Source organism: Toxorhynchites rutilus, chromosome 1 (assembly GCF_029784135.1).
Source record: "Toxorhynchites rutilus septentrionalis strain SRP chromosome 1, ASM2978413v1, whole genome shotgun sequence".
Lineage (NCBI taxonomy): Eukaryota > Metazoa > Arthropoda > Insecta > Diptera > Culicidae > Toxorhynchites > Toxorhynchites rutilus.
Window position 1 is genome coordinate 1805896 of NC_073744.1, and position 26510 is coordinate 1832405.

Here is a 26510-nt window from a genome sequence, read left to right on the forward strand (position 1 = left end):
GACGATACGATTCTTCACGATGAATGAAAAATTGCATTCATTTACTATACATACTATACATTTACTATACTACACTACGAAATTTCATGACAGTGAGAAAGATTGTAATTTCTCGATAATGTCAAGAACGGCCGGCGACAAACCAACTAAACCGAATTAGCGCCAAGCGAATCATTTTTTAGCAAACGTGTGGACGGCAAAATGTGCGTCGCTAATTTCCTTAAAAATGGCTCTCCTAGAGGGGTTTCTTTTGAGCAAACGACAATGAGTTGATTCTCATAGCCCTAACAGAACATCTTTGAGTAATATTAAGATTGACTACATCCAAGCGATAACGAAGATCGTTTCATCCCAGTTCATGAGCATCCCTTCAACCTCGCACTGTTAGTCTATATCTATCTATATAAATAAAAATGGAAAGCCAAATCTGTTCGTAAGCGAAAAACCCGAAGAAGGGATGGCCCGATTTTAGCCTTCTTTATTTTGTTGTATTTGTCTCTTCCCGTAGATCAATATAGTGGAGAGCAAAATCGGACAATTTTCGGAAAACTCTGAAGGAATGTCGCAAAATTTGGAAAATTGAATTCCCATATGACCTAAAATTACATCATGATGAGCGTTGTTAGGCCATTCGATATTTGCGCTAGCGAAGTTGATCTTTGTTCGAAAGTGGAAATGGGTTTTCAGGCAAAAAAAACGCAATCCTATATCTTCTATCCATCTATCTATACAAATAAAAATGGTAAAAAAGTTCAATATTTTGTAATAAAAAGCTATCTCACTGGCTTCATTTATATATGTCGATAATCTAAACCGGCTCAGTGGTTCTGAAGTTATGAATTTTTGAAAAAGTATGTTTTGGGAAAAAGTGGGGAAAAATATTTTTCGGACCACCCTAAAATGGAAATGGTCACCCTAACGAAAAATATAAAAAAACACGGGTCTAATGTTTTGCGATAAAGAACAAAACTACCATTTTTCATCGAAATCTGAGAACCACTATATTGGATTGGCATGGTATGGCTGTATATATGCAATATAATACGAAATGCAATATACAAAATGTACAATAATATACAAAAGACAAAAGACAAAAGACAAAATATCAATGAATCTTGAAAATTAACGTTAAAAGACATTTCTACAGATCCACACTCTTTTACAGACATTTCCACATTTTTAACAGACTTTCACATATTTTTACAGTCTTTTTTTTTAAATCATCTGGCAACTCTTCGTTCCACTTTTTATCGAATGTTTTCAAATCGCAGGAGTAAACATTTACGTGACTGTGACTTCGAATTTATGTGACTGTGATTTCGTTTGTGTTTATTTCGTTCGGAGAAATATTATATCAGGGAAAGTGCACATTAAAAATAAAAATAAAATGCTCAGTGAAAAGCTGCCCGAATACGAGTGAATATGTTCGCGTTAGCTTTTATCGTATACTCTCGGAAACGTCTGTAAATCGTCCTGGGTCAATTTTTGCGGAAACGACAAACTAGTCCCGAATAAGGGTTCCCGTATCTGTGGAGTAAGTACGATGTTTCAATTATTGAAAGCCAGAAGTGTAGCAAACCTTTCAAGCACATTTACAGGTTACAAATACATCGTTGCATTTCGACCGGAAAAGAAACCTCGTGAGAAACCGTAATGCCTTCTCCACAATTAAGCCGGTAGTTGGACTCAGAAGATTACGTCCATCAACACGAAGCGCAGATTGCTTTACCGTTATATTCATCACCAGGACTAGCGGATCATAATTAAGCGGATTTCATTCGGTCAGCTTCACTAGCAAAGCTGTTTTCACCGACGTTAGAAAAAAACGCCTCCAAAACATTTCATTTTGCTATGTATGTACGTATCGAAATTCGCCAATGTCGAATTCTGCTCCCACATTAAAATCTTGGAGTGAACTAAGCGTAATTCGTAGGTTGTTTATACTCTGTCAGGTTCTGATACCTTGCAATATAAGATGCTCTTTTAGAGATGAAATGGTCAATTAAAAAATTGACGGAAAAAGGTAGTTCGTTCATTTTAAAAGTTTAATTATTTTTGCCTTTGATAACACTCCTGATCATTGGATCTTTTTTGACATTTCAATCGGATCTTTTTTGACAGCCGTTCTGATTCAGTCCGCACTACCTAGATCAATACTATTTACTCCACAATTAGTTATACATACTATTTTTTTCTGAGTGTGTGTTTTCGGGTAACGCTTTCATATAATCCGAAGACACCAAAAAGGAACATGAAATACTGGTCAGCCCTGTTTGTCGTTACAGTGCAGTACAGGGATGCCAGGTGACTTATTTTAATTCAAGAAAAAGGATGACACATTTTGTTATTCATAAATCGACATCTAAAATCGATCGTCAGCACAACACCGAACATTTATCAAAATACAACCTCATTGTTTAGAAACAATTATGATTTTATTTGCTTTACACTTAATTTTTAAAAGGCTCTCACTGTTCTCAATTGTTTTGAAATGCCCACAAAACTACATTTCTTAATAATATAAAATCTGGCTACTCTGTTACAGCATAAAACATAAAAAGCAATGTTAGAGAACTGTCAGTGTTGAAAAACAGACTTTTTTATTACATTACTTCGCAGTCCTCATAATTTCGAATTCATTTGACTAGAATAGTTGTTCAAGGTTTAATTAATAAGGTCTGCATAACGATGGGTTTCTTAACCATCTTGAAGAAAATGAAGCAAAAGGAGAAGGAAATGAGAATCCTTTTACTGTAAGTTATATTCTTCCTGACCATATGTTTTCGTTACATGATAATGACTATTTTGCAGTGGCCTTGATAATGCCGGTAAAACCACAATACTGAAACGCTTCAATGGAGAACCAATCGATCAAATTTCACCAACACTGGGATTCAATATAAAAACTCTAGAATATAATAACTACACATTGAACATGTGGGACGTTGGAGGACAAAAGTCTCTTCGATCCTACTGGCGCAACTATTTTGAATGCACGGATGGATTAGTGTGGGTGGTGGACAGTTCAGATCGGATGCGTATGGAATCCTGTCGCGACGAGTTGGCGCTACTATTGCGAGAGGAACGGTTAGCAGGGGCTACCTTGCTCGTTCTAGCCAACAAGCAAGATTTACCCGGAGCACTCACCGCAAACGAGATAAAAGAGGTACTAGAACTGGATAAGATAGAGACTCATCACTGGGCAATCCATGGAGTCAGCGCAGTTACCGGAGGAAAACTAGTGGAGGCAATCGATTGGCTGGTGGACGATATATCCAAAAGGATTTTTACTCTGGATTAACTTGTCAGTCTCTGTTGAACTATTTATTATGTCTCTCAATAAACTCACATTATAATAAACAAATGCTTGTTAGACTCTGAACCCCGACCCCACAGTGGCAAATCGCTGGCCAAAAATGAAATCGGCGTCAGCTTTTTCGTAACATTTTTACTTTCTTGCTATAATATTCAAGTGCTTAAATCCCACATTTGAGCGCAATATCATTAAATCTGATTTTTTAATGACTTCAAAGCATGGCATATTGATGTTTTTCGACAATTTTTCGAAAGAAAGTACATTACTTTGAAACGCTCTGCAGCTTCAATGAAAGTTTGGATTTTTTTTTTTGCATGAAAGGAAAAGTTGTTCGAAAAAAGATATTGCAAAATTTGATCATAGTAGGCCTGAACCAACAAAAAAAAATCATGAAAAACTGTGATTTTTGTAGAAAACCAACTTAAAAGTTTTGTTGCCGCAGTTTGCCGCGGTTGTGACAACATTCAAAATTTAGGTAAAAATATAAGCTTTCAATTGAACGCTGTCCGACGCTGTGCAAAACTGCGCGAATTGTCGTTTAAGTGAAAAAAGCGATAGCAAATTTTTTTCGCTATATTTTTCTAATATTTAAATTTAATATTTTATAGGATCCAATTAAGTCAGAATCATGAGCATCCATCAATAACAATTTCCGTACCAAAGTATTCTGTAGAGGATGAAATATACATTTGGACTAAATATCACAAAATGGTTCATTAAAAAGTAACAAAAAAAGTGTGATTAAAAAAGGAATAAAAGTAGGATAGAGAAAAAAAATATTAATGAAATCGAAATGCTGAGAATAAAACAAACAACATTCGTGGCAACACCGCATCATCTCTTCAATTTGTGATTCCAGTGTCAATGTTTCTAGGATTCGTTCAAAATAGATATCAGCTATATTTAGATAATCAAATTCATACTTTCGTTGGGTTTTATTATGGAGCCTTCAACTTCAGTACCACACAATTCAACATTGAGTAAGTTGTTTATTCATGTTTTGATACATGTATTTTAATATCCTCATTTAACCAAAGGAACCATATTAGAAAGACAACAAATTTATGAAACAATAAAGTATTGGAAATCACAGGACGAAATGAAAATAGCAGCGAGAGCGATTTCTCCTGCTGATAAGTATAATGAATTTCAAATTTCACTAATAAAAATAGTCGAGAAAATACTAATCATGGAATAGTCAATCATCTTCTCATCTCCACAGATCCGCTAGTAAACATATATTTTTATTGAAAAGGAAGAAAGTAATTGTTAAAAAACTTCTAGATGAAATATATGATATATATAGATATATATAGATCAATATTGAAAGACACAATTGTTGAATCAGGAAAAGATGAGTATGGATCTGATGTCAGTTATGATGAAGAAGAAGAAGAAGATTATTGTTTTGATTTGTTTTTTTTAATTAACTCTAGTGTATCAATTTGTAATCTAAAATAATCTTTTATATTTATAGCAGAATTTGTTTGATTTGAGGGGTCGTCCATAAACTACGTGATCCTTTTCATAGATCATAAAATTTTATCGAAAAGTATGTACAAAATCCGGCGTAGAAGATGGTGCCATAAAACCCCCTCAAATGTAAAATGAATGCCAGATTCGTGTTCAGCATCCCGAAATTATGTGAAAACCGTGTTTTTTCCGCATTTAACGACCCTTTTTTGCTCGGCCAGCGTTTGTATGGAGTCGCCCCTCTGTGGACTAGGATTGGGCGATCTTTGGAAAATGATTTATCCTGATAGATCGATTTTCTAAACGGCACAGGGATCGATTCACTGATTAAATCGGTACCAAAGAATCGATCTTTGAAAAATCGAATGCCTTTTTCCAATTTATTCACTTGTTCAATATAAGTGTCTTTTCTTTAAACATGGAATAAAAACATCAAAGGCATTTCATTTTGATTCTCAGAATGAAAGTCACAAAAAAACTTGAAAGCCCACAAAAAATGTATTTTCAAGGGCATTCATCTTGAACCGTCATGGAATTACTTAACTAAAAAATATTTGAAAATTATTATTAGAAATTCAACAACTGATATTCATCCAGAACTCCGCTGACAATTATCGATTTTCGCTATTTGTTGGCGTAAAAAGAATCGATCGGAAATCGGAAACGAAAAGATCGATCTTCTAAATATCGATCCAAGATCGCCAATCCTATTCACTATCACTAATTTGACATCCTCAAAAGGGTGACCGGAATAAATCGCCACAGTAAACAACTGCAACAGAAACAACCGCTTAGAAAAAGTGTAGTAGGCTAGAAATATTTGGCGCGGGAAAAACATCATGTGCCTCACATTTCTATTATAAATTTATTCTCTTGTTCTCGTTTTTCGAAATTTATTCTGAGGACAATGTAATGGGGACGAAGTCCCCATTTGGCGAGGATAAGGAATCGAGGCGGCCCATGCCGCCAAGATGACGCAATCCGAGTCCACCGCCGACCCGCCGTCGGAAGCGGCGGTGTCTCGCACGCAAACCTGGGATCCACTGATTGCCCGGTTAGTTTGAAACATAGGATACGATCCTTTAGCAATGTCCGACCGAGCTCTAGCGAGCGTCGGACGGTATACGTCTGCCCGGGGCGTTACGTTTGCCTGGGGCGATACGTTTGCCCGGTTAATTCTTGTTTTGAAATACAATACCGCGCCACAATATTTATAGCCTACTACACATTTTATAAGCGGTGGTTTCTGTTGCAGTCGTTTTCTGTGGCGATTTATTCCGGGAACCCCTCAAAAGCTATCCAAATGTTGACATTATATTTATAAAATTTCGCAGTTGGTGAGATTAAAATCCATGTACACTGGAAAAACAACTCTTAGATCGAAAAATTTGAAGGGAAAAGATCGATCTTCACGATTTTTTCGGGAACAATGAATCGATCCAAAAAATCGGAAATCGAAATGGAAAAAATCGATCCAAGATCGTGCAATCCTGTGGACCCCGGCAATGGTCCTTCCGATTGATCACTGCAGAACGATAGTGTATTTTTTAAAAACTTATTTTCAACTTTTCAACGCTCGCCAAATAAAGACTCGGTCCGCAGGAACTGATACGGACCAGATGGAAGATTAGCGTCAGTCTTCAGGGCATTGTAAATAGAGTTATTAGAATGATGTTCATTTTCCCTTACGACGGTTTCAAATTGTTTATTATCCAGTCCATGTAACTTGACACCCGAGTGTATATACTTGGAACGTTATATCTGCCGCAAACATCTATACCGACCGAGACGATCCCGAATTGAACGAATCGAGGTTCATCGTATAACATGGCAATGGTCCCAAGTGGTCCGCCAGAATCTCCCCGGCAGCTATCCGTTAAATGTATTCCTCCCGCGCACATTTGCTTCTCTGTTAGCGATACGGATGAACCCATGACTCTATTGCTTATAAGCCTTTCGCATTGCGCATTTTCTATCCGGGGGAGCGTTGCTTGTAGTAACACACTCGAGAGGACATTTTTCTCGGTTTTACCCCATCCGGTGAGAACATATTTATCGTGAACCAGTTGACGTACCCCCGCGGTAGTCGGAAGACAAATTGGCTTGATGTGATCTATAATTAGAACAATTAATCATTTTTTGACCATCCGAAGATAGTGTTATCATCATACCTTCGAATTTAACGCTTTTTTCCAGTCTGACTAAACCGATATCGTTTGCGTACCTTGGATTGTTGTAGTTGGGATGGGTAATTGTGTTCTCTATAGGAATATCTTGGACAGGGCCAGCACAGTACCCTTCCTCCAGGCAGTCGATTTCGGTGTTCTTGTTATGCTCCCCCAGTCGGACGTGATCACTGTCGAATGTATTGTTACACTTACATATTCAGTTGAAACATGAACTGATACTTACAGATCAAACTGCCTATCATTCAGACAGTGCGCCGCCGTCAATACGTATCTCTCGTGAATTAGTGAGCCTCCACAGGCCTCGACGATATCACCGTCAAAGTCCTTGTATCGTAATAAAGCCATCCAGGGGTACTCGAAGATGGCTGTTTTTTGACCGTTAGAGATTCGATCCACGATAGTAGTGCCACAATTTTTAGGCAGTGAGTTTTTGTCCGTTATCAATTTGTTGATAGTTTCATCCAATTCGGTCAACTGGCAGCAAACTGCCGTCGCTACGCCTGGCAGGTGACAAACCGACTTTCGGATGTAATTTAACACTCCTGAAGTAATATTATTGTACTTCTTATTCAATAAGAGTATGTCGCGTATGTTTTGACAATGCTTTAGTGGAACACAAAAGCCGTTTTGTCTTGTCGGGGTGATGCAGGGAGTACTTTCTGTTGGGAGAAAAGCGATTGAGAGTATGTTTACTTATGATCATTCATACAGAATGGGGTTTTCCCCATTGTTTTAAGAAAGGCGGTGTATCCACCGTCTTACCCAATTGAATTAGAAAACAAACGATTTGACTGCATGCATTAGAACCATTCGGATACTGTCATGATAAAGATATGTTAAAAAGATTCCCTCAAATTACATTAACCCGGCTATTCTGTATTCAAAACAAGTTTTGTAAGAACAAACAAGAACTAAGAAATGATTGTAAAACTCGTTTATCGAAAGTTTAAATGTCATCTCGTACATGTTCCATCTAGAAAGCGCATGCATAAAATCACAACTGTGTGAACCTCAACTAAAGCGCCATTCGTTTACTCACGAGAATATATTCCTAATGATAAACAGCCAATCAGTCCAAATAAATTCAAAACAGTCTTAGTCATCCTTATCCGCATTCTATCTCCGCACTGATCAATAACAAAATAACGCGCGCACGTTAATGATCCTTGAATCTAAAGCTAAAAAACACTTCTTCCTTGATTCACTTCTCCCGAACGACTGATCGTCTTTTAGAAGTGGTGGGCCAAAAATTGATGATCGTTGACCAGCGATGTCAAAACTACGGCAGTGCACGACAATCCAAAGTCGAATTTCGCTTTGGTTGACTGTTCCTTACACTTTGTGGCACTTTTCTGGTGGAAATATATTCTGCCAGCACTGCAGGCAATGCGACCGGTTACAAGTTGCAGTCGAACGACATCACATCACGGGATTTACATTCCACATTCATGACTAGCCCCACGCCGGGTTTTCATGAACGAAGAGCTGTTAGGCTCTTGAGTCGCTTCAAATCACGTGCGTTGTGGTCTGCAATAACTGACCTTACATGACTTGTGCGATCGAGGGCTCTTCGGAAGTGCCGAGAGGTGTGTCTTGACGCCATACGAGATAAGCATAGTGGAAATTTGAAAAAAAAAACCCATCAGAACCGGCTACGCATCAACTGCTAGGCGCGTGTCACTGTAAATCGATGCGAGAGAAGGCACGTCTGTGACTCATAAGAGGCGTTGTTTCCGATGCTAAGCATAATAAGCATTTTGATTGAGCGTATTTATAAAAAAAAGACTAAACTGGATTCATCATGTCGCAGGCTGGGGATTTTAGCATAAAAAATTGTTATGGTATGGATTTTTACCTACAAACCGTTTTTTTTGGGCAATATGGATGGGTTTTCAATTCATTCATTCATGAGAAATTGCTCGCTTTATTACTTATATGACAATCGTAGGTATTTATAAACCATGATTCTGCCGATCAAATTTCGATGAGATACTACTTGATGAAAATCTTAGGGTTGGTAAAGTTCATTATCTTTTGACTGTTCATAATTCTGATATATCATGGATTCTTATATAGTTATAGATTCGATTAGGTGCATTACATCAATTGTGGTGCGCAATCGCAAAATGAGACACAAATTCAAGACATTTATCTTCCAATGTAACTACCAAAACTATCAGGGAGACGATATCTAAAAATTCGATCTATTGATTTGAAGCACAAAAATACCTCTTGTGCTTAAAATTAGTGGATCGATGTTTCTGATATTCAACATTGAAAACAATAATTTACACAGGGTATTGAAAATTTCATATTCCATTCTCTTCTTCACCTTTTCAATTAATTTTTTTTTGGTCAATCAAATGTAGACTACATACATATGTTATTACCATGTTTTCTTATAGACTAATTGTTATTTCCACGGCACATGTTTTTAATTTGCTCTCTATTCATTGTGATGTCAATTTTGTCACAATGACGATTGTACACAAGCATCATGCGATTTACAGGAGCGTTGCTTGCATAATTTGTTCTAGGTACTTTTATTTGGAATAAGTTCCTTATTCTTATTTGACGTCCTGCTACATAAAGGTTGAGGCCAATTCCGCTGACTGTACACGTTGTGAAATAGATCGTTGGTATGTTGATGAGCATGCAGCGTGCTTCGTATGAGGGAATAGGGAATGATGTCCACTCTTGCATACATGTTGATGTTTCTTTTGCATACAAAAGAAATTGTTTTTGGACAGACTCTATGCGTTCTTCGTTTGCGACAATATAAGGATTCCATACAATGCTGAAGTATTCCAAAATAGGTCTTAAATATGTGGTGTTTAATGTTTTTATTGTTTACTAGCTGACCCGGCAAACTTCGTCCCGCCCAAACTTTGTTTTTTGTCATCAATACTTTCAAACATTCACGTTTTCATACTATGAGCAAGAGGTCCAATCGCAGAACTGTACATTGATTGATCTTCTAATCGACCTCGTTTAATGTTGCATGGCAGCTCCCCCTTAGAGAGGGGGGTGGAGTGTCTATCCACCGTAAAAACATTTATTGCACCCTAAATCCTCCACACGCCAAATTTGGTTTCATTTTTTTTATTAATTCTCGAGTTTGTTTGAAATTTGTGTTTCATTTGTATGGCAGCCCCCCCCTTTGAGTGGGGGGGAGGAGTGTCCTACTACCATAGAAACATTTTATGCACCCTAAAACTTTCACATGCCAACTTTGGTTTCGTTTGATTGATTAATTTCCGAGTAATGCAAAAAATTGTGTTTCATTTGTATGGCAGCCCCCTCTAAGAGAGGGGGAAGGAATATCTTATCACCATAGAAACATTTATTGCATCCTAAAACCTCCACATGCCAAATTTGGTTTCATTTGCTTGATTAATTCTCGAGTAATGCAGAAATTTGTGTTTCATTTGTATGGCAGCCCCCCCTTTGAGTGGGGGAAGGACTGTCTAACCATCATAGAAACATTTATTGCACCCTAAAACTTTCACATGCCAACTTTGGTTTCGTTTGCTTGGTTAATTTCCGAGTAATGCAGAAATTTGTGTTTCATTTGTATGGCAGCCCCCCCTTAGAGAGGGGGGAGGGGTCTCAAAATATCACGAAAACCTTCCCCGGCCCCAAAAACCCCTACATACCAATTTTCATGTCGATCGGTTCAGTAGTTTCCGAGTCTATAAGAATCAGACAGACAGACAGACATCACTCCATTTTTATATATATAGATGGGTCCTGGAAGTTATGTGCAAAGCGTTTTATGAAGCTTAGCACTTTATTCGCTTTGTTATTACTGAGTTGTAGTGTTCAATAAATGTGAGTCTAGAGTCAAGAATGACGCCTAGATCTCTGTAGATTCTGCATTTTTTTACAGTTTCGCTTCCTAGGGATATTACAATATTTGGTGTTTGTTGTTTTCTGCTGAATGTTATTGCACTACATTTTTTTGCATTTAGTTGTAAGAGACTTTTTTTACACCACGTGTAGAATACATTTATTGCATACTGGAATGCTTCAAAGTCGCTGTCATTTCCAATTTCCGCGAAAAGCTTCATGTCGTCAGCATATATGAGTACATTTATACGCTTGATAATGAAGGAAATGTCATTAATGTACAAAATGAAAAGAAGAGGGCCAAGATGGGATCCTTGCGGAACTCCCGGAGTGACTTTAATGGGGTTTGAATGGTTGTTTTGGAAACGAACTATTTGTTCGCGTTCTATTAAATATGAGTTAAGCCATTCCAAAAGACTGTGTGCTATTCCTATTTTTTTCCAGTTTGAAGATTAATAATGGGATGTCGATTCGGTCAAATGCTTTACTAAAGTCCGTATAGAGGGCTTCTACGTGTTTGGCATTGTCCATTGCATTTAGTAAAAAGGTGACGAATTCTAATAGGATAGTTGATGTAGAGCGGCATTTGAAAAAACCGTGTTGTCTACATGTAATTCGATTTTTTACTTGTTGAAAGATTTTTCCATTAATAATTGATTCAAATAATTTAGGAATGCAAGAGATAATAGCAATGCCACGGTAATTACGGATGTCAGACTTTGAGCCTGATTTGAAGATAGGCACTAAGACAAATTGTTTTCCATTTGTCTGGGAATATTCCAGTTTTTAAAGACATATTAAATAGGAGATGAAAAGGATGCGTAAGTTCGTCAGCCAGGTTCTTGAGGATCACTGGTACAATTCCGTCAGGTCCTGGGCCTTGTTAAAGTAGTTTTCATTTCAAAAGCGGGGAAACGTGACAAATCACTTCCGAAGGCATTCAGACCAATTAGTTTATCATCAATACTGCTGAAAACTATGGAAAAAGTATTATATGAATACATAAAGTCTGTATTCATGTCCAAATGCCCATTATCTAAATACCAGTTTGCCTACCAATATGGCAAATCCACAGTAACAGCGCTACACACGCTTGTACCAAAAATTGAAAAATCTCTATCGTCAAAAGAAACCGCATGTCTGCAAGTACATATACCCAGCTTAGCGAAGAATCCGGCCCTGAACGAGTAGATATATCTCATCATCCAAACTACGTAACGCAATAGGAGAGAGATGACCACAATCATCGCACAATCATCAACTGCCGCTAATTCGCATTAGCAGCAGTGAGATCGATCGGAGAGAGATAAAAATCCTCGGCTAATCTCAACGAGAAAAACATCGCAAAACCCAATCGATAGGTCCTGGAGAACTCGTATCGAACGATAGAGTTGAGTTGACTTAGCACCGCCAAACCAACCACACGGAACCCAGGACCCAGGCTCACCGAACAGTTTTAAGACTTTGTTAAATATTCTTTGTTGTAAATAGTTTGTTCAATGTTAAATATTAAATGTTAAATGTAAAATAAATAGTTTGTGAATTATATGTAAAACTGTGAAACAATAAAAAGTGTGTGAATTAGTAAAATCGCGGAAGAGTCCTGTTTTCAATTCCCATCTATGTGAGGGAGAAGCCACCGGAATATCGAAGGAAGGACCCACAACTCCCCCACACCGCACTATGCGCGTTTCTTGACATCGAGGTGCCTTTGATTAAGCTTCTTATCTATCAATGGCACAGGCCTTGAGAAGAAGACACTTCGACAACTGCATAGTCCAATGGATCCAGGGCATGCTCACACATAGACGAATCACCTCGGAACTGGGTGGGTCGTCAAAGTCTGTGATTGCAACAAAGGGTTGCCCACAAGGGGGCGCATTATCACCTCTCCTTCGGTCTCTTGTGGTTGACGACCTTCTGATAAGTTTAGAGGTAAAAGGATTCGAAGTTGTGGGCTTTGTCGATGATCTAGTCATAATGGTACGTGGCAAGTTCGACGACGTGATATCGAGCAGAATGCAGATGGCCTTAAACTTTACACAATCTTGGTGTATCACAGAAGGTCTGAGCATAAATCCCTCAAAAACAATAATGATTCCTTTCACCAAAAAGAAAAAAACAGTATCTGCAGTCTTTACATCTTGGGGGAGAGGAAAAAAAGCAGCGCTTCAGTGAAATATCTAGGTGTTATCTTAGATGCTAAACTAAACTGGACTGCGTTCTTAGAATCAATAATCAGCAAGGCCAATTCAACCCTATGGGCATCCTCTAAAATGATAGGAAGAACTTGGGCCTTAAACCAAAAATGATTATATGGGTCTACACTGCAATTGTGCCTATCCTATCTAACCTATGCCCCACTAGTATGATGGCCAAACACTAAGGAGACTGTAGTTACAAAAAAGCTAAACGAACTCCAACGACTAGCATGCGTTGCAATTACTGGAGCAACGCACAACACTTCTTCAATGGCATTGGAGGCTATCCTTCACCTGGTACCTTTGAACCAATATGTTCAGCTAGAGGCTAAAAAAAAGTACTCTAAAGCTTAAAAGATGGAAAAAATACTAAACCGGTCACTTGAGCATCCTGAATCTCTTACCCCCTGGACCAGCCTCAGAGATGAACAGTGATTGGATGGAACCTAGGACAAATTATGACATTCCATACAGAGTAATCGAACATTCTCGTTCAGTATGGGATGAAAGTGGTCCTAACGTTCGTAATGGTTCAATCATGTTCTACACTGATAGGTCGAAAATAGGAATCAGAACAGGTGTCGGAGTGTATGGTCCCAGAACAAAAATCTCTGTGGCTATGGGAAACTGGCCAACAAATTTTCGGGCAGAAATAGCTGCAATAATAGAATATTTAAATGTCTGCCTCAAAAGAAAATATAGACATGCATATTCTCAGGCAGTCAAACGGCACTTGCTCGCACTTACTAAATGCTTTTAAATGCTCTTCAAAAATTGTCTGGGAATGCATTTCTCTTTTACGGTAATTAAATCAAATAAGTTTGGTACAACTGTACTGGATTCCTGGCTATTGCGGTATAGAGGGTAACGAGCGAGCAGATGAACTTGCCAGGAACGGCTCAAACACACCATTCACTGGTCCAGAACTATTATATGGACTTTCTGACTGTGTGTTGAAATATCAGCTGAAGAAATGGGAAGACCGGGAAGTGACAGCCAATTGGATGGCTGCAAAACTTAAACAGGCAAAAAAAAAATATTACGCCGAGTATTAAAATCACTCAACAACTGCTGAGGCCTAATAAGAAAGACTTCAGCACATTCACTGGTCTTGTAACAGGACACTGTCCGAGTAAATACCATCTCGAAAACATTGTCGCTTTTGTAATGCCGAAAGCGAAACCTCGGCACATTTGCTCTATAACAAGACGCAGACAAGACGCAGACTTTAACACATTGATAAAGCTATTTTGGAGCCCAAGAAAATTTGGCGTCGCCGATCAGGATTATAAATTTCATCAAACAGATTTTTCCTGATCGGCACCTATCTCGCTATAGCTTTCTGTCTACTCCTTCATCAATAAGCAGTAGATAAGCTTGAAGTGTAGTATGAAGAAAGAGGTATACCACAATAGTTCCAAATAATGGACGCAGTGGTTCACACCTAAAGGTAATATTATATTATCAGGCACGTAGCGTAACCGGCACGGCACGTTTCATGCAAGACAAATATTATTGCGTGTGTTTCAAATGTGTATGCGTATATATAGCGCAACGGCTCCGGGCATACACAGCACGCTTCAGACAAATGCATGAAGGAATTCTCGAAAAGAATATTTTGCCGGTGCCGGGCACGAACTACATGGGCGAGTAGCACCATACATACAAACCCAACGTCGAAGTTCGTGGTGTGGGTGCGTTCGTCGCTCTTCCGTACGACATCGGTTCAATCACCAGTAGCATTTCTCCGCTCCGTCTGCGCTGCCGGTCCGTACAAAGAAGTTGCTATGCCTGATGATATGAATACATCATGTATTTGTCTGCCGGTGTCGGTACGTGCCGTTTACGCTACGTGCCTGATAATATAAAACGGCCTTAACAGGGGAAAAAACACCCCTGCATTGGATTTCAAGTGACACTATCAAAAATACAAACCATTTTGACGAAAAAAATACTCGACTAGAACGGGAATCTATCCCTAAGTTCCTACCATGATATGTATAACGCAAATCTAATTTATCTTAAAAATTTATTCAAATGGACTCTACCATTATTATTTATAACCTTTCGCCATTTCTCGAGTAATTTCATAATGCAATCCGTGTAGAGCTTTGATGAAACACCTTTTCAAGTGAGTTACGGGAGTTTTTAAGTCGGGCAATGATTTTTCATCAAGATAATTCTGCAGAGAGCGAAATAAACGGTAGTCAGAGCGTGCAAGCTCCGGGCTACACGGTGGTTCCATCCCTTAATGGCATCCATATATCGGGTTTTTCAATAAGAGCGCTGCAAAAGTTTTTTTTTAATAAAACAAAAACTGTTTTTGGATATCAATGAAATTCTTTATTATGCCATTATGTATGGAACTCGATTGCTTTTGCATGGCCACAACGGGCACGCTTGCAGAAGTCCAGACGCTGAACATAATTTTCGACGGGTTTCAAGCATAAATTGGCCGAAATACTGCTGCAATTTCAAGTTCGATATTCGTACGCAGTTCATCAGTCGTCGCTGGCTGGTTGGCATAGACCATAGTCTAACGGCGTCAAATAGCACGACCGAGGCGGCCAATTGACTAGGTCATTTCGTGAGATAACACGCTCACCAAACTTGGTTTTCAATAAATCGATTGTTAAATTCCCTGTGTGGCTTGTGGCGCCGTCCTGTTGAAACCACATATTGTCCAAGTACATCATCCAATTTGGGCCAAAAATATTCGGTTATCATTGAGCGGTATCGATGCAATTGTGACTCATGGAGTACGTGTGCCTGACCAATAACGCATATTTTGCTTATTGACGAAGCCATTCAGCCGGATCCGGATCATTTTCAAGTTGTTGCTCAGTCCAATTCACGAACATACGACGCTTCTGGTGGTGAAGCGGCTTCAGTTCTTGCGTCAATTGATCTTGTAGGAATGTAGGCAACGATCCTTTCGCAAAATTCGCCACAACGACGTCACACAGATGCCCAACGCTCGAGAACGACGTGTGAGAGACTGATTTGGGTCTTCCTCAATTGATGCGCTAGCGGCAGCAATATGCTCGACACTACGGGCACTTCTTTGTCTCACTGGCAAGGAGAATATGGTACTGTGCCTGTGGATTCAATTTTTTCCACTAGACGCACAATTATTGATCTGGCAGGACCATTATGTCGACCATAAATTGGACGTAGCGCTCTTAAAGTTGAGGCCATTGACTCCGAATTTCGGTAGTAAATTTTAATAATCTCGACTCGTTGTTGGATCGTATATCTTTCCATTATGAAATGGCAAACCTCCTGAAGGGAAATGTCAAGAGAGCGGGAAAAAATATGGCGCTGTCCTTATCGGTCTACTTTTGTAGCGTCCCTATTGAAATACCCGTTATGAAGACTGATATCCAGTGGCGTCGAGTGAAGCTTTCGCACCCGGGGAGGAAGAGTCGATTTCACCCCCACCACCAATTTCATCATATAAATTCAGTTCATTCTGTGCCCCTTAAAATCGTGCATCCGGAGGCGGTCCGCCCACTCCGCATCCCCCAGTCGACGCCACTGCTGATATCAAAGGAGAATCGATCATTCAGGCCGTGGAACAGTTTTTTACCGACAAAGCTATTCTATGGAAGAAGATTGAGACTGATGGTGCACCATCCATGAGAAGGATTATTTTTTTTAAATTTTTATAGAGACTTTGCCTAATGTGGCATTCGCCTCTGGAAGGATTATTAGGTGGAGCAGATGGCAGAATTTGCAATGATGCGTGATAGCATGCGCTGTCATATTTGTGTTTAAATTCAATTTCCTTCCACCTCCATGTGAAAACGTTTTTTGGCCAAGGTTTTTATAAATTAAAAACAGATTTTTTCGTGGAGTTCCCACTGAATATACGTATAATGTGACAGTGTGCAGTGGATATTTGTAAAATCAGGACGGAAAAAATGAATAAAAGTGATATTTCTGTGTGTCATTTTCACTCTCTCTCACCATCAAAGTGACAAACAAATTTTCGTTATATTCGCGATAGTATGATGATATTTTGAAGGCTCCCAGTACCGGTGTATGTGATTTGAAAAAAATAGTTTACAATTAGGCAATATGTCATTGAAAATTCAGCTATTTCCGAGGGCTAAGAATAAGACTGTCCTCTGGACGTTACCTTAAATTGCTCCTTAAATGATGGAAGCAAGTCATAATACAATTATCATCTATTAAAAAACATTCAGCTACAAGATTTCAGAAGCATTTTGAATCATGACATTATCGAATTGTGAGTTATTTCAATATTGTTTCGTCTCTTCCATATACATTTCAGATTGAATGTAAATAATGACAACACCATATTTTGTTTACCAATATAAATATACTCTGCCTACTGCTCCACCTCATATGGACCACATTGGTGCACCATCTATGGTCGTCATCGTGGTGTTACCAGCCCCCGGCCAAGAGGATATGATCCGCGAGTCAAGATACGTCGCAAATTTAGCTATCATTGCCAAACTATCATTTTTCTCGGTGAGCTCATGGCAGATCTACGTAACAAGGTGCTCCCATTCGCTAATCATATTTAACTCGAAACAATAGTCAAATTCGGGAAAATTTAAAGAAGGCAGTTTTGCAATCTTAAAATTGGAATGGAGATTCTATTAACTATTCGATTACTTAAAACACGACGCTCTTTTAACCATTTGGCTATATATTTCACAACACACAACATTTACAAAAACTCGCCATTATAATATAAAGTCATCATCAGACAATATTCCAGTTCAATATTACGTAATACTGTATTACATAGAATACATATTGGAAATAGAAAATTAAATTTTCATTCATTATTTTTTATTTTAGAAGTGTGTTAATGTAATCCTGTAAATTCATGGCTGTAGAGTGGTTTTCACATTTTGACCCACCTGGCACTATGTTAAGCGCCTTGATTTACACCAGCTTGAGAGTTTGGCAGCTCTCGCAAGTGACTTCGAAACAATTCTTTGAACACTCGATAATTTGCTCAGCTATATGAGAAAAACGAAATAAAAAGAAATCTTTAGTAATTCTACACGCTGGAGTTCGTTGGCCACCAAGAGGATCTTACTTAGCAAAATTTTTTGAATGTATGTGTTAGCTGCAGGGTGACGATTTCAACTTGAGTGAAACAATATGAATAATTTCGGTCCTTTTGAAATGACTTTAAAAACAAAATTTAAGCCGAAAAGGATATTCACAGCTTCCGCATCTGTTATATTATCATATGTCACTCACTTGGACGCATTACACAAGGACTTTACTAAGATGTTTACGGATCTTCAAAATTTTCAAATTCCACAATGGATAATAAATCACAGCCATGGAATGAGTCAGGGTGATAATGCAAGAAAAGTTTATCATCATCAGCAAAGATGGGGGGCTCAAGCAGGAGTACAACCAAGATCATCATAAGTTCTTGTTATGACACAATATTGAAACACATTATCCTGCGATGTGGGACATTGCTTAAAAATATTTTCTTGTTTTTCCATCATCATACCTGTCGAAAAAGGCTTCAGTGCGCGGAGATTTAAGGCTTTAACTAATCAATACCGTATTTTGTATTTTGGTAATTGCGGATATATTGGTTTGCGATTTGAATGTTTTTATAGCTTGTAAGTATTTTCTATTAATTATTAATAATTACGCTTGATATTTCTTAAATTTTATGTCTATAAATTTTGTTGAATATGATGAGTTTTTTTTTCTGTATTACAGTGACTTCCAACACTTTTGGCTGGTTTGAATTGAACTCGTGACCTTTTGCGTGGAAGATACGGATGTTACTACTACGTCAGATCGCCTAATAATGTCAAGTTTACTCATTTAACCCTTTCCCGTACAACATCGAGTCTCACTCATAGTGTACTTGCAAAACATAGGGCGCTAGAACGCTCAGCAGAGTAGTGAAATCACTTGATGTGTAACATATAAAATAATACGGAAAGGGGTTAACTAACTGCAATGTTTTTAAATTGATAGTTATTCAGTAGGGAAAAACTAAAGATAGGATTTTCGAAGAAATTTGTCTATAGGGGCATGAAGTACGACTTCATTCTGGAAAAGGGGTCTCTTACTCAAAATATTTTGAGAACCCCTAACTAACTAACTAACTAACAATATAAACAATCTAAAATACAATGTTAACAACATTTATGAACTGAAAGCCAGCAGCTCTGCTTCGATATCAGCCAACGCATTCTGGTATTCGATATTTGGAACTTGTGGCACGACCACTACAGCGCCTGACATCTGATCCTGCATTGATCGGGTCTGATCAGCGTCTAGAAATAAGGAAAAAATACAAAACTACACTACAAACAGCTACGATGGACTACACAATTATCACCATGATACTCGCCCAGAATCAGCGTTTAAACACTCCTCAGTCAAACACATTCGGGAAGTACCACGTACCTGACGAAACCCAGACGGTATTAAATGAGGCTCTATGCCCCGTTGCAACATTGACTTGAAGCACAGCGTCAGTGGAAACGGAACACTCGTGACGAGTCCAATTGATCGAACCATCGATCACAATCTGCAGCAAAACGTTTATGAAGTTACCCTTGAACAAATCCGACAGCAAAGCGGTGGAATTAGAACTGAGCGGGGTTCGTTTTTGTGTCTCTAAATAACCAGACTGAATTGATTTTCAAGAACGTCACTTACCTGTCCTGAATTTGACCTTCTTCTGTGAAGAAAACAAAATATGAAAGAAGTGCGGTTCAACTCAATCAACAGCTCTGCAATTAGGCTAATAATGTTATGTTTACATTTTTTTCGCGGTTTGCAAGAGTTTGCAGGAATGACAATATTCAAAGTTACCACTACCGTGTAGTAAAATGTATGTGTACTGCATCTGACATTCATCTTACATACGGTTGGTAACATTTACAGATATATGTACATTCTACTAATGTTTGCATTACCAAGCTTCTTTTAGTAAGCCATTTTCTGGTGGTTGGAATAAACAACAGTCAAGAGGTAATTTTTATTTGAATAGAATTCCAGGCATATTGCTACCCCGGTTGACTCGAAGGAAGTCCAATTTTCGATTACTTTTGACAGAGTGCAAATAAAGAAATTATATACAGTTTGAACAAAATATTTTTTTAATATTTCAAATACGAATTATTAAAAAAAATGTCATTTTTTACGGTTATAGTGAAATTTAGTTGGCTATTATAAGTACAGTGCAGTACAAATCGTGATTTTGAAGATTTTGATTGAATTGTCACCAGGAATTGTTTATAGCGATATTGCAGCGAAATTATGAAAGATAGAAGTTTGGTGTTGGAAGAACAAATTAAAGAGTGGTGGGAGAGCTTGAATTTTGGTTGATAGGAACAATCAAGTTGATTATGAATGTTCGGGTTAAAATTAATAATACCTTCAAAACCACTATCTTCTAAGTTTTCACTACCAAAATGTTATTTAAATCCACTAATTAAGTTGTTTCACAACTGTATCCTGTACAAAATTTTGTCATTCTTCAAATGAAAGTAGAAAAATCGTCCTATGTATAATTTTCGAAGTAGAGCCAGGGTAAGGCAAACAGGTCCCGGAACAAGATAGAAGTCAATAACTCTTTCATTGTTGAAACTTACCTCCTGGGAGATAAATTTCAAAGTTCATTATTTTCATGCCAGAAAGGTGTTTTCTGCCTTTAAGGGGATGAATCAAAAACTAAATTCTTCTTTCATATCCAAATAACGAAAAATGTGTGCATGAAAAACAAATATATTTTTTTAATTGATTATATACAGTGAAAAAAAATCGTGGACTGTATACAATCGAGTCCGCCCTATACATAGTTTTTTTACTTCATTTATGAAACAGTATGTTTGAGACGAGGTTTATCTAACGAATAACTCTTAGTAGAATTAAATCTAAAACTTTGGAGAATGAGTGGCCTGCGTTATTCATTGATAATAAAAAGCTCGAATCGGTTAATTCGTTGTTATTCTATATTCTTTCAAATATGAAGTAAGAAAGTTAATCCGTCACGTGCGCTGTTATCCAATCCATGAATGAACTGACCCGTGTATACACTGATGGATAATTTCCACATCCCACTCCGAAAGATGTTATTCCGAATTGTACAAAACGTATTCCTCGGTGCTTCATCACATATCCAAGCGGTCCTCCGCCGTCTCCACCGCATGCGTTGGTTGAATTTCCCCCAGCGCATATTTGATTATCGTTGAAACTAACACGTGATAGATTCATCCATGACATGCATTCTTCTTTATTCGCATGCAATACAGACGCTTTCAAAAGGATTTTTGAAAGATCGTTGTCTCCATATTCAGTTTTACCCCAGCCAGCGATGATGTACTTAGATATTTTAGCATTTTGCAGAGCAGAAGTTACCGGTAAGCATATTGGCTGTATATGATCTAGAAAGAACAAGGATTTCAATGATATTCCAAATTCCTAAAAAAGTTCAGTTACCCTCAAATATAACGTCTTTGTTCAAACGAATCAATGCAATATCATTCCCTTTGGTTCGTCTGCTATATTCAGGATGTATGATAATACACTCAATGCCATAATCACGCACCGGTGGAGAACATTCGATTTCCTGGCCAAACACATTGCAATCCTTGACTTGATCTATTGTATGTTCCCCCAGGCGTACCCCAGAACTGCAATTTAAGAGATAATTCGAAGCATCATTCTGCTTGTCACTGTTTACTTACGGTATTAATTCGCTTCGCACACAAAGAGCTGCTGTTAATACATAACGCTTGCTAATAAGTGATCCTAGACATAGAAATCCTTGATTGTATTTCAGAAGAGCCATCCAGGGGAATTCGAATACATTTGCCTTTTCGCCTCCAGAAATTCGATTCATTAAATAGGAACCACAGTTCATCGGCAAATGATTGCTTGGTGCTTCCGGGTTGACTGCCTTACAATTATCATTACCTACAAATGAGTACCGAAATTGTTAAGCTGTTTTGATGATTCGATTTTGAGAAAACTAAATAGATTGTAACTAGAATGGAATAACTTACGGTCATTATCGGAAGGGGAAATTCCCTGTCCTAACAGGAAGTGTAGCTTTGTAATTTTTATGATCCAAGGGAGATATTTTTGAACTTTTGTGAACGCCGCATATCCATCGGTACGGCAGAACTTACTATTGCCGGAACGGCTCTCTGAGAAGGACACTATACCTGCCAGATACCACACATTATCACGTTTCATAAATAGTCCGCCTCCACTGTCTCCATTGCAGACACTGGTTCCGTTTGCGTATCCAGCACAAAATATACCTTCATCGAGAGCGTTTCCGAACAGCTCGCGATTACTCTTAAGACACGTTATATCCTCAACTGCGGGCATCTGAGCTTTCTTCAAGATTGCTGAAATTTCATCATCTTCAGTCAATCCCCAACCAATTGCTGTCATATTTTCTCCCACAAGATTTTCCACTTGGTTCACGCAAGCCGGTTGTACAAATTTGTTGAATTGTGCTAATGTATTGAGCTCAAGCAGTGCTATGTCATCGTTTAGACTTCCGTTGGAGAAATTCGCATATTTATGAATCCTTTCGATTCCATGCTGTTGCAAAGTCTGGGTGTTCAACGCATCTAAATCAAGAACACCCAATCGGACAAAGAGACGACCTGCAGCCAACTGATAACCATTCTCTTTACTCGTAACACAATGCGCGGCCGTTAGAACGAATTGTTCGCTTATCAAAGTTCCTCCACAGACGTATTTGGTTTCCCGTCGGGATGATTGGTAAATAGCCACATGCCATGGCCACTCTCCTGCAACTGTGTCCGATCCTTGCACTATCAATTTCGTTCGTGTCATTTGTGGAACTCCACATTTAAAATCATCCTGTTGGTAAGTGATTCTTATTTGAAGCCAGAATAGTATCAGCAACCAAATGTTTAACATTTTCAGAGATTACTCAGAAAACACTCCAGTCACGTCAGAATACTCAACTATACTAAACCACTTCAACGACTCTGTCATCTTCATCCCCATATTTCCAACGTTCTTACAATCATATCGGCTTAACAAAAACATGTTTGTTAAACCGCAATTCCATCGACACTGAACAACACAGTAGTATGTAACCGCTAACTGCTCCAATATATCTCTTTTGATGTTATTGATTTTATGTTCAATAATCTTTTTGTTTCATTAATCGGATGACTTATGATAATCGACAATAGATGTCGTAGTTCCTCTAATATTGCCGTATATGTCGCGGCATACGCGCCACACCGATCCGCAGACTATTTACTGAGGCCAACATTGCTCGACAAGACCGATTATGTCGAAAATTGGTGCTTGTAGCACACATCAAGTTGCCTTGATGGAATTGCAGCTTCCTATGTTACTCAGCACTCGGTTGTGTTAATTGCAAGGCCGAGTTCCGAGGATGTTAAAAAGTAGGGAATTTGGAACCACATTTGTGTTAGGGTAACACGGGGTGATTTGGACCACCCCTTCATCTTAAAAAGTACGACTCAACTTGGATTTTTGTTATGCTGTCATCACTTTTTATTGTTGAACCGTTCGTATCTAACGTAAAAAAAACTTTGGTAAAATTCGACAGGCGGAAGAAAACGGTAGCATGAACACAGCAAGCACATTGATTGCCAAAAAATGTGAGTTTTCCGATCGTGGTTTTAAGGTTTTTCCCTCTGATTGAACAAACTTCTCGTGTATTATGCAGTCAAGTTCTGTTCGCCTACAGAAGAGAAACAATTTAATGCACCGAAACTGTAAGTTTGATAACAATAAATGAAATTAATTGCATTTCAATTTTTACATATTGTGTGGGGTAAATTGGTCCTACAGGTTTGAGGCTTTTCTTTGGTCTAATTGACTCCAGATGTCGCTGAATTACAAAAAGAGGATGGGCAGACAACGTTGGAAGTAGGAGGAGCTTTAAAGAGCAACGCAGGCCATCAAGAACGGATTTTCTCTGACCAAGCATCGAAAAGGTTTGAAAATGCTCGAACAACAGTGAAAAGATCCATACAGAATTCGAGATGTTCTCAATCCAATTTTTCTGGTCTGAAATCTGGCCAAGACACCTGGTATCGATCCCAGAACACTGTTACTGATGATATAATGATATATATTTTTAAATACGTCAAAAATACATGAGACTAGTGAACCATGAACATTAAAGGCTGTGTTGTTTCTGTGCAGCTTTTTGAGACTGGTCTTTATACGGCGGCTCGACTGCGAAGGAATATATTTATATAATATTTCCATTTTCAGACAACCCTATGGCTCGATGAGTGGCACCGGCTCGAGTCCAACTCGAATTATGAAAACATATCCCACAAATTATCATTTCATCGATTAAAAAATGGCTTCGATCCTTCGGACAGGACCTAAACAGCAATACTAAAACATGTACATTTGCTCGCTTCGCTTCAGTCCAGATTGTTTCGTGCATATCGATGGCTTGGAAGAACAATATCGTCGAAAACTGATACCAACAGGTAAATTGAAACAAATCCAGATTATACAATTAATACACAATTTTTTTAGCTGTTCCTACTGTCAGAAAGGCCAACGATTCTCATGCCTCGGGAAATCAAAACCGGACGGCTCGCTGAAAGGTCTCGATTGACATCAAGCAAGAGTTGAATCCAGTAACAACATCCGTAGCATCCGCGGAATTGGCCCAGCTTTCTAATGGGACTAAACAAGACTATCCCGAGAGGGATATTCCGTCAAAGGAAATCGGGAGCAACATCATCAACATCTCTAATGAAAAATTTTCGATTCGGCCGTTTCTGTTGGCTTAATTCAAGCACTGCGGCAGGAGATATCGAAGAGTTACAGAGAGCTCCAGGAAGCTAAAATCCGAAATACCGAACCACAATTTACCCTATGTTTTGATTAGGTTCTGAATCTAAATAGATTATCTTCACGCTGCAATGAATAAATATATACATTAAGCTAAAATACAATAGATATAAACTTATTTAGACAAATTTATTATACCGCTCCATGATACTTGTGAAGCTAACACGTCACAGGTTTATTACTATTGATGCACTAGACAGCCCAGTCTACCTTTCCATATACGTACACTGCTAGAGATCCCTTTTCCAGAATGAACACATACCTCAGACTCCTATAGCCAAATTTCTTCGAGAATCTGATCTTTAGTTTTTTTTCTTACTGAATAATTATCAATTTGAAAACATTGCAGTTAGTTAAACAAGTAAACTTGACATTATTTTCTCATGGAGGCGTAGTGGTAACATCCATACCTCTCACGCAAAAGGTCACGAGCTCGATTCTCACTCCCGACATTCTTTCAAAAATGGAAGTAATGTGACAAACCAACCAAAAGTGTTGTCACTATAATACAGAAAAAAGTTATTTTCTAATTACATTCAACAAAATAAATAGATATAAAATTTAGTAGATATCAAGTGTAACTAATAATTATTAATATAAATTACCCACAAACTACATATGAAAACATTAAAGTCGTAAACCAATCTATCCGCAACTATCAATATATCAAAATACGGTTCAATATTGGTTAGTTAAAGCCTCAAATTTCCTCGTTCGTTGATTTTCAAATATTTTCATATCTCAAAAACGAAAACAATAGCATCTCTGATATCGAGATATGTTATGTAAAAAATTCTCAGCTTTTCAGAAAAAATATAAAAATATCAAAATATATATAACACCCTTCTCTCTAACCGAGAAAACTACGAAAAACTGACTCAATCAATAATTACAAAAACGAAAATATTTTTTTTCCCGAAAGTAATATTTTTTCAAAGAAAACTAAGCTTCATAAGCTTCAGTTTGACATGTCGATCATCTGAATCGGTCCAGTAGTTCAGGCTTTTTGTAATGGAAAAAAAGTTAAAAAATTGTTCTTTCGAACCATCGGTTAACTTTGGAAAATCATATTTTAAAAACGAAAAAAATAACATCTCTGATATCGAGAGATGTAAAAAATCCTCAGCTTTCAAGAAAAAAATTCAAAAAACATGGCGCCCTCTAGTCCAAACCCATGAAAACAACAAAAAACGACTACAATCACGAACGAAAACGATCACGAAAAAAAACCATTTTTTTGTTGGTTTAATATTTTTTAATAAAAGGCTTCAATTTGATATGTCAATCATCTAAAACGGTTCAGTGGTTCGAAAGTTATGATTTTTGAAAAAAAGTCATTTTTGGGAAAAAGTGAGCAACAATATCAGGAAGAAATGAAAAATCAATTTTTCTTACTTTTTTCGAGAATATTCTAGACTAACACGATTTTTTGCTAACCAACTCAACAGCGAATCCAATTTACCTTATTAACTAGGTTTCATTTGGTTCCTAGAACGTTCCGGCAGGACCTTCCCATACAGAGATATTTCAGTCCGAATGAAAAATTACCCCTTCGTCTTTGATGATCAATAATTCAACGAACAGCCATCGCACCGCAAATCGAAAGGCAGTTTT

At 38.0% G+C, this 26510-nt stretch overlaps 4 protein-coding genes across 4 annotated transcripts; 1 reads left to right on the forward strand and 3 right to left on the reverse strand.

Moving 5' to 3' along the window:
* Positions 1-2555: 2555 nt before the first annotated feature.
* Positions 2556-3358, forward strand: LOC129762056 (ADP-ribosylation factor-like protein 2). The gene is made up of 2 exons (XM_055760037.1): positions 2556-2753; positions 2812-3358. Exons 1-2 carry the CDS (start codon positions 2689-2691, stop codon positions 3299-3301), a joined length of 555 nt encoding a protein of 184 aa, XP_055616012.1. The 5' UTR covers positions 2556-2688; the 3' UTR covers positions 3302-3358.
* A 3105-nt stretch (positions 3359-6463) lies between these two features.
* LOC129776691 (serine protease grass-like) lies at positions 6464-8211 on the reverse strand. Its single transcript, XM_055782489.1, has 4 exons — positions 8018-8211; positions 7202-7637; positions 6961-7145; positions 6464-6902 (listed from the first exon to the last, which is right to left on the reverse strand). The coding sequence occupies exons 1-4, from the start codon at positions 8091-8093 to the stop codon at positions 6475-6477; spliced, it is 1125 nt and encodes a 374-aa protein (XP_055638464.1). The 5' UTR covers positions 8094-8211; the 3' UTR covers positions 6464-6474.
* A 10648-nt stretch (positions 8212-18859) lies between these two features.
* On the reverse strand, positions 18860-19913 carry LOC129761410 (uncharacterized). Its single transcript, XM_055759133.1, has 3 exons — positions 19713-19913; positions 19458-19608; positions 18860-19324 (listed from the first exon to the last, which is right to left on the reverse strand). The coding sequence occupies exons 1-3, from the start codon at positions 19911-19913 to the stop codon at positions 19194-19196; spliced, it is 483 nt and encodes a 160-aa protein (XP_055615108.1). The 3' UTR covers positions 18860-19193.
* An 858-nt stretch (positions 19914-20771) lies between these two features.
* On the reverse strand, positions 20772-24839 carry LOC129767378 (transmembrane protease serine 9-like). The gene is made up of 4 exons (XM_055768238.1): positions 22064-24839; positions 21746-21974; positions 21498-21691; positions 20772-21442 (listed from the first exon to the last, which is right to left on the reverse strand). Exons 1-4 carry the CDS (start codon positions 22956-22958, stop codon positions 21039-21041), a joined length of 1722 nt encoding a protein of 573 aa, XP_055624213.1. The 5' UTR covers positions 22959-24839; the 3' UTR covers positions 20772-21038.
* Positions 24840-26510: the final 1671 nt, after the last annotated feature.

What these genes read in the sequence shown, in the direction of transcription:
- LOC129762056 (XM_055760037.1), top strand. Translation starts at nt 2,689, where the DNA reads ATGGGTTTCTTAACCATCTTGAAGAAAATGAAGCAAAAGGAGAAGGAA. An exon ending in GAAATGAGAATCCTTTTACT is followed by an intron (nt 2,754 to 2,811) that starts GTAAGTTATATT and finishes ACTATTTTGCAG; the next exon opens with TGGCCTTGATAATGCCGGTA.
- LOC129776691 (XM_055782489.1), bottom strand. Translation starts at nt 8,093, where the DNA reads ATGCGGATAAGGATGACTAAGACTGTTTTGAATTTATTTGGACTGATT. An exon ending in ATCATTAGGAATATATTCTC is followed by an intron (nt 7,638 to 8,017) that starts GTGAGTAAACGA and finishes TTCTCCCAACAG; the next exon opens with AAAGTACTCCCTGCATCACC. An exon ending in AATGATAGGCAGTTTGATCT is followed by an intron (nt 7,146 to 7,201) that starts GTAAGTATCAGT and finishes TACATTCGACAG; the next exon opens with TGATCACGTCCGACTGGGGG.
- LOC129761410 (XM_055759133.1), bottom strand. Translation starts at nt 19,913, where the DNA reads ATGAATGTCAGATGCAGTACACATACATTTTACTACACGGTAGTGGTA. An exon ending in GAAGGTCAAATTCAGGACAG is followed by an intron (nt 19,609 to 19,712) that starts GTAAGTGACGTT and finishes GATTTGTTCAAG; the next exon opens with GGTAACTTCATAAACGTTTT. An exon ending in TACCGTCTGGGTTTCGTCAG is followed by an intron (nt 19,325 to 19,457) that starts GTACGTGGTACT and finishes CCTTATTTCTAG; the next exon opens with ACGCTGATCAGACCCGATCA.
- LOC129767378 (XM_055768238.1), bottom strand. Translation starts at nt 22,958, where the DNA reads ATGTTAAACATTTGGTTGCTGATACTATTCTGGCTTCAAATAAGAATC. An exon ending in TTCCCCTTCCGATAATGACC is followed by an intron (nt 21,975 to 22,063) that starts GTAAGTTATTCC and finishes ACTCATTTGTAG; the next exon opens with GTAATGATAATTGTAAGGCA. An exon ending in CAAAGACGTTATATTTGAGG is followed by an intron (nt 21,443 to 21,497) that starts GTAACTGAACTT and finishes TGTTCTTTCTAG; the next exon opens with ATCATATACAGCCAATATGC.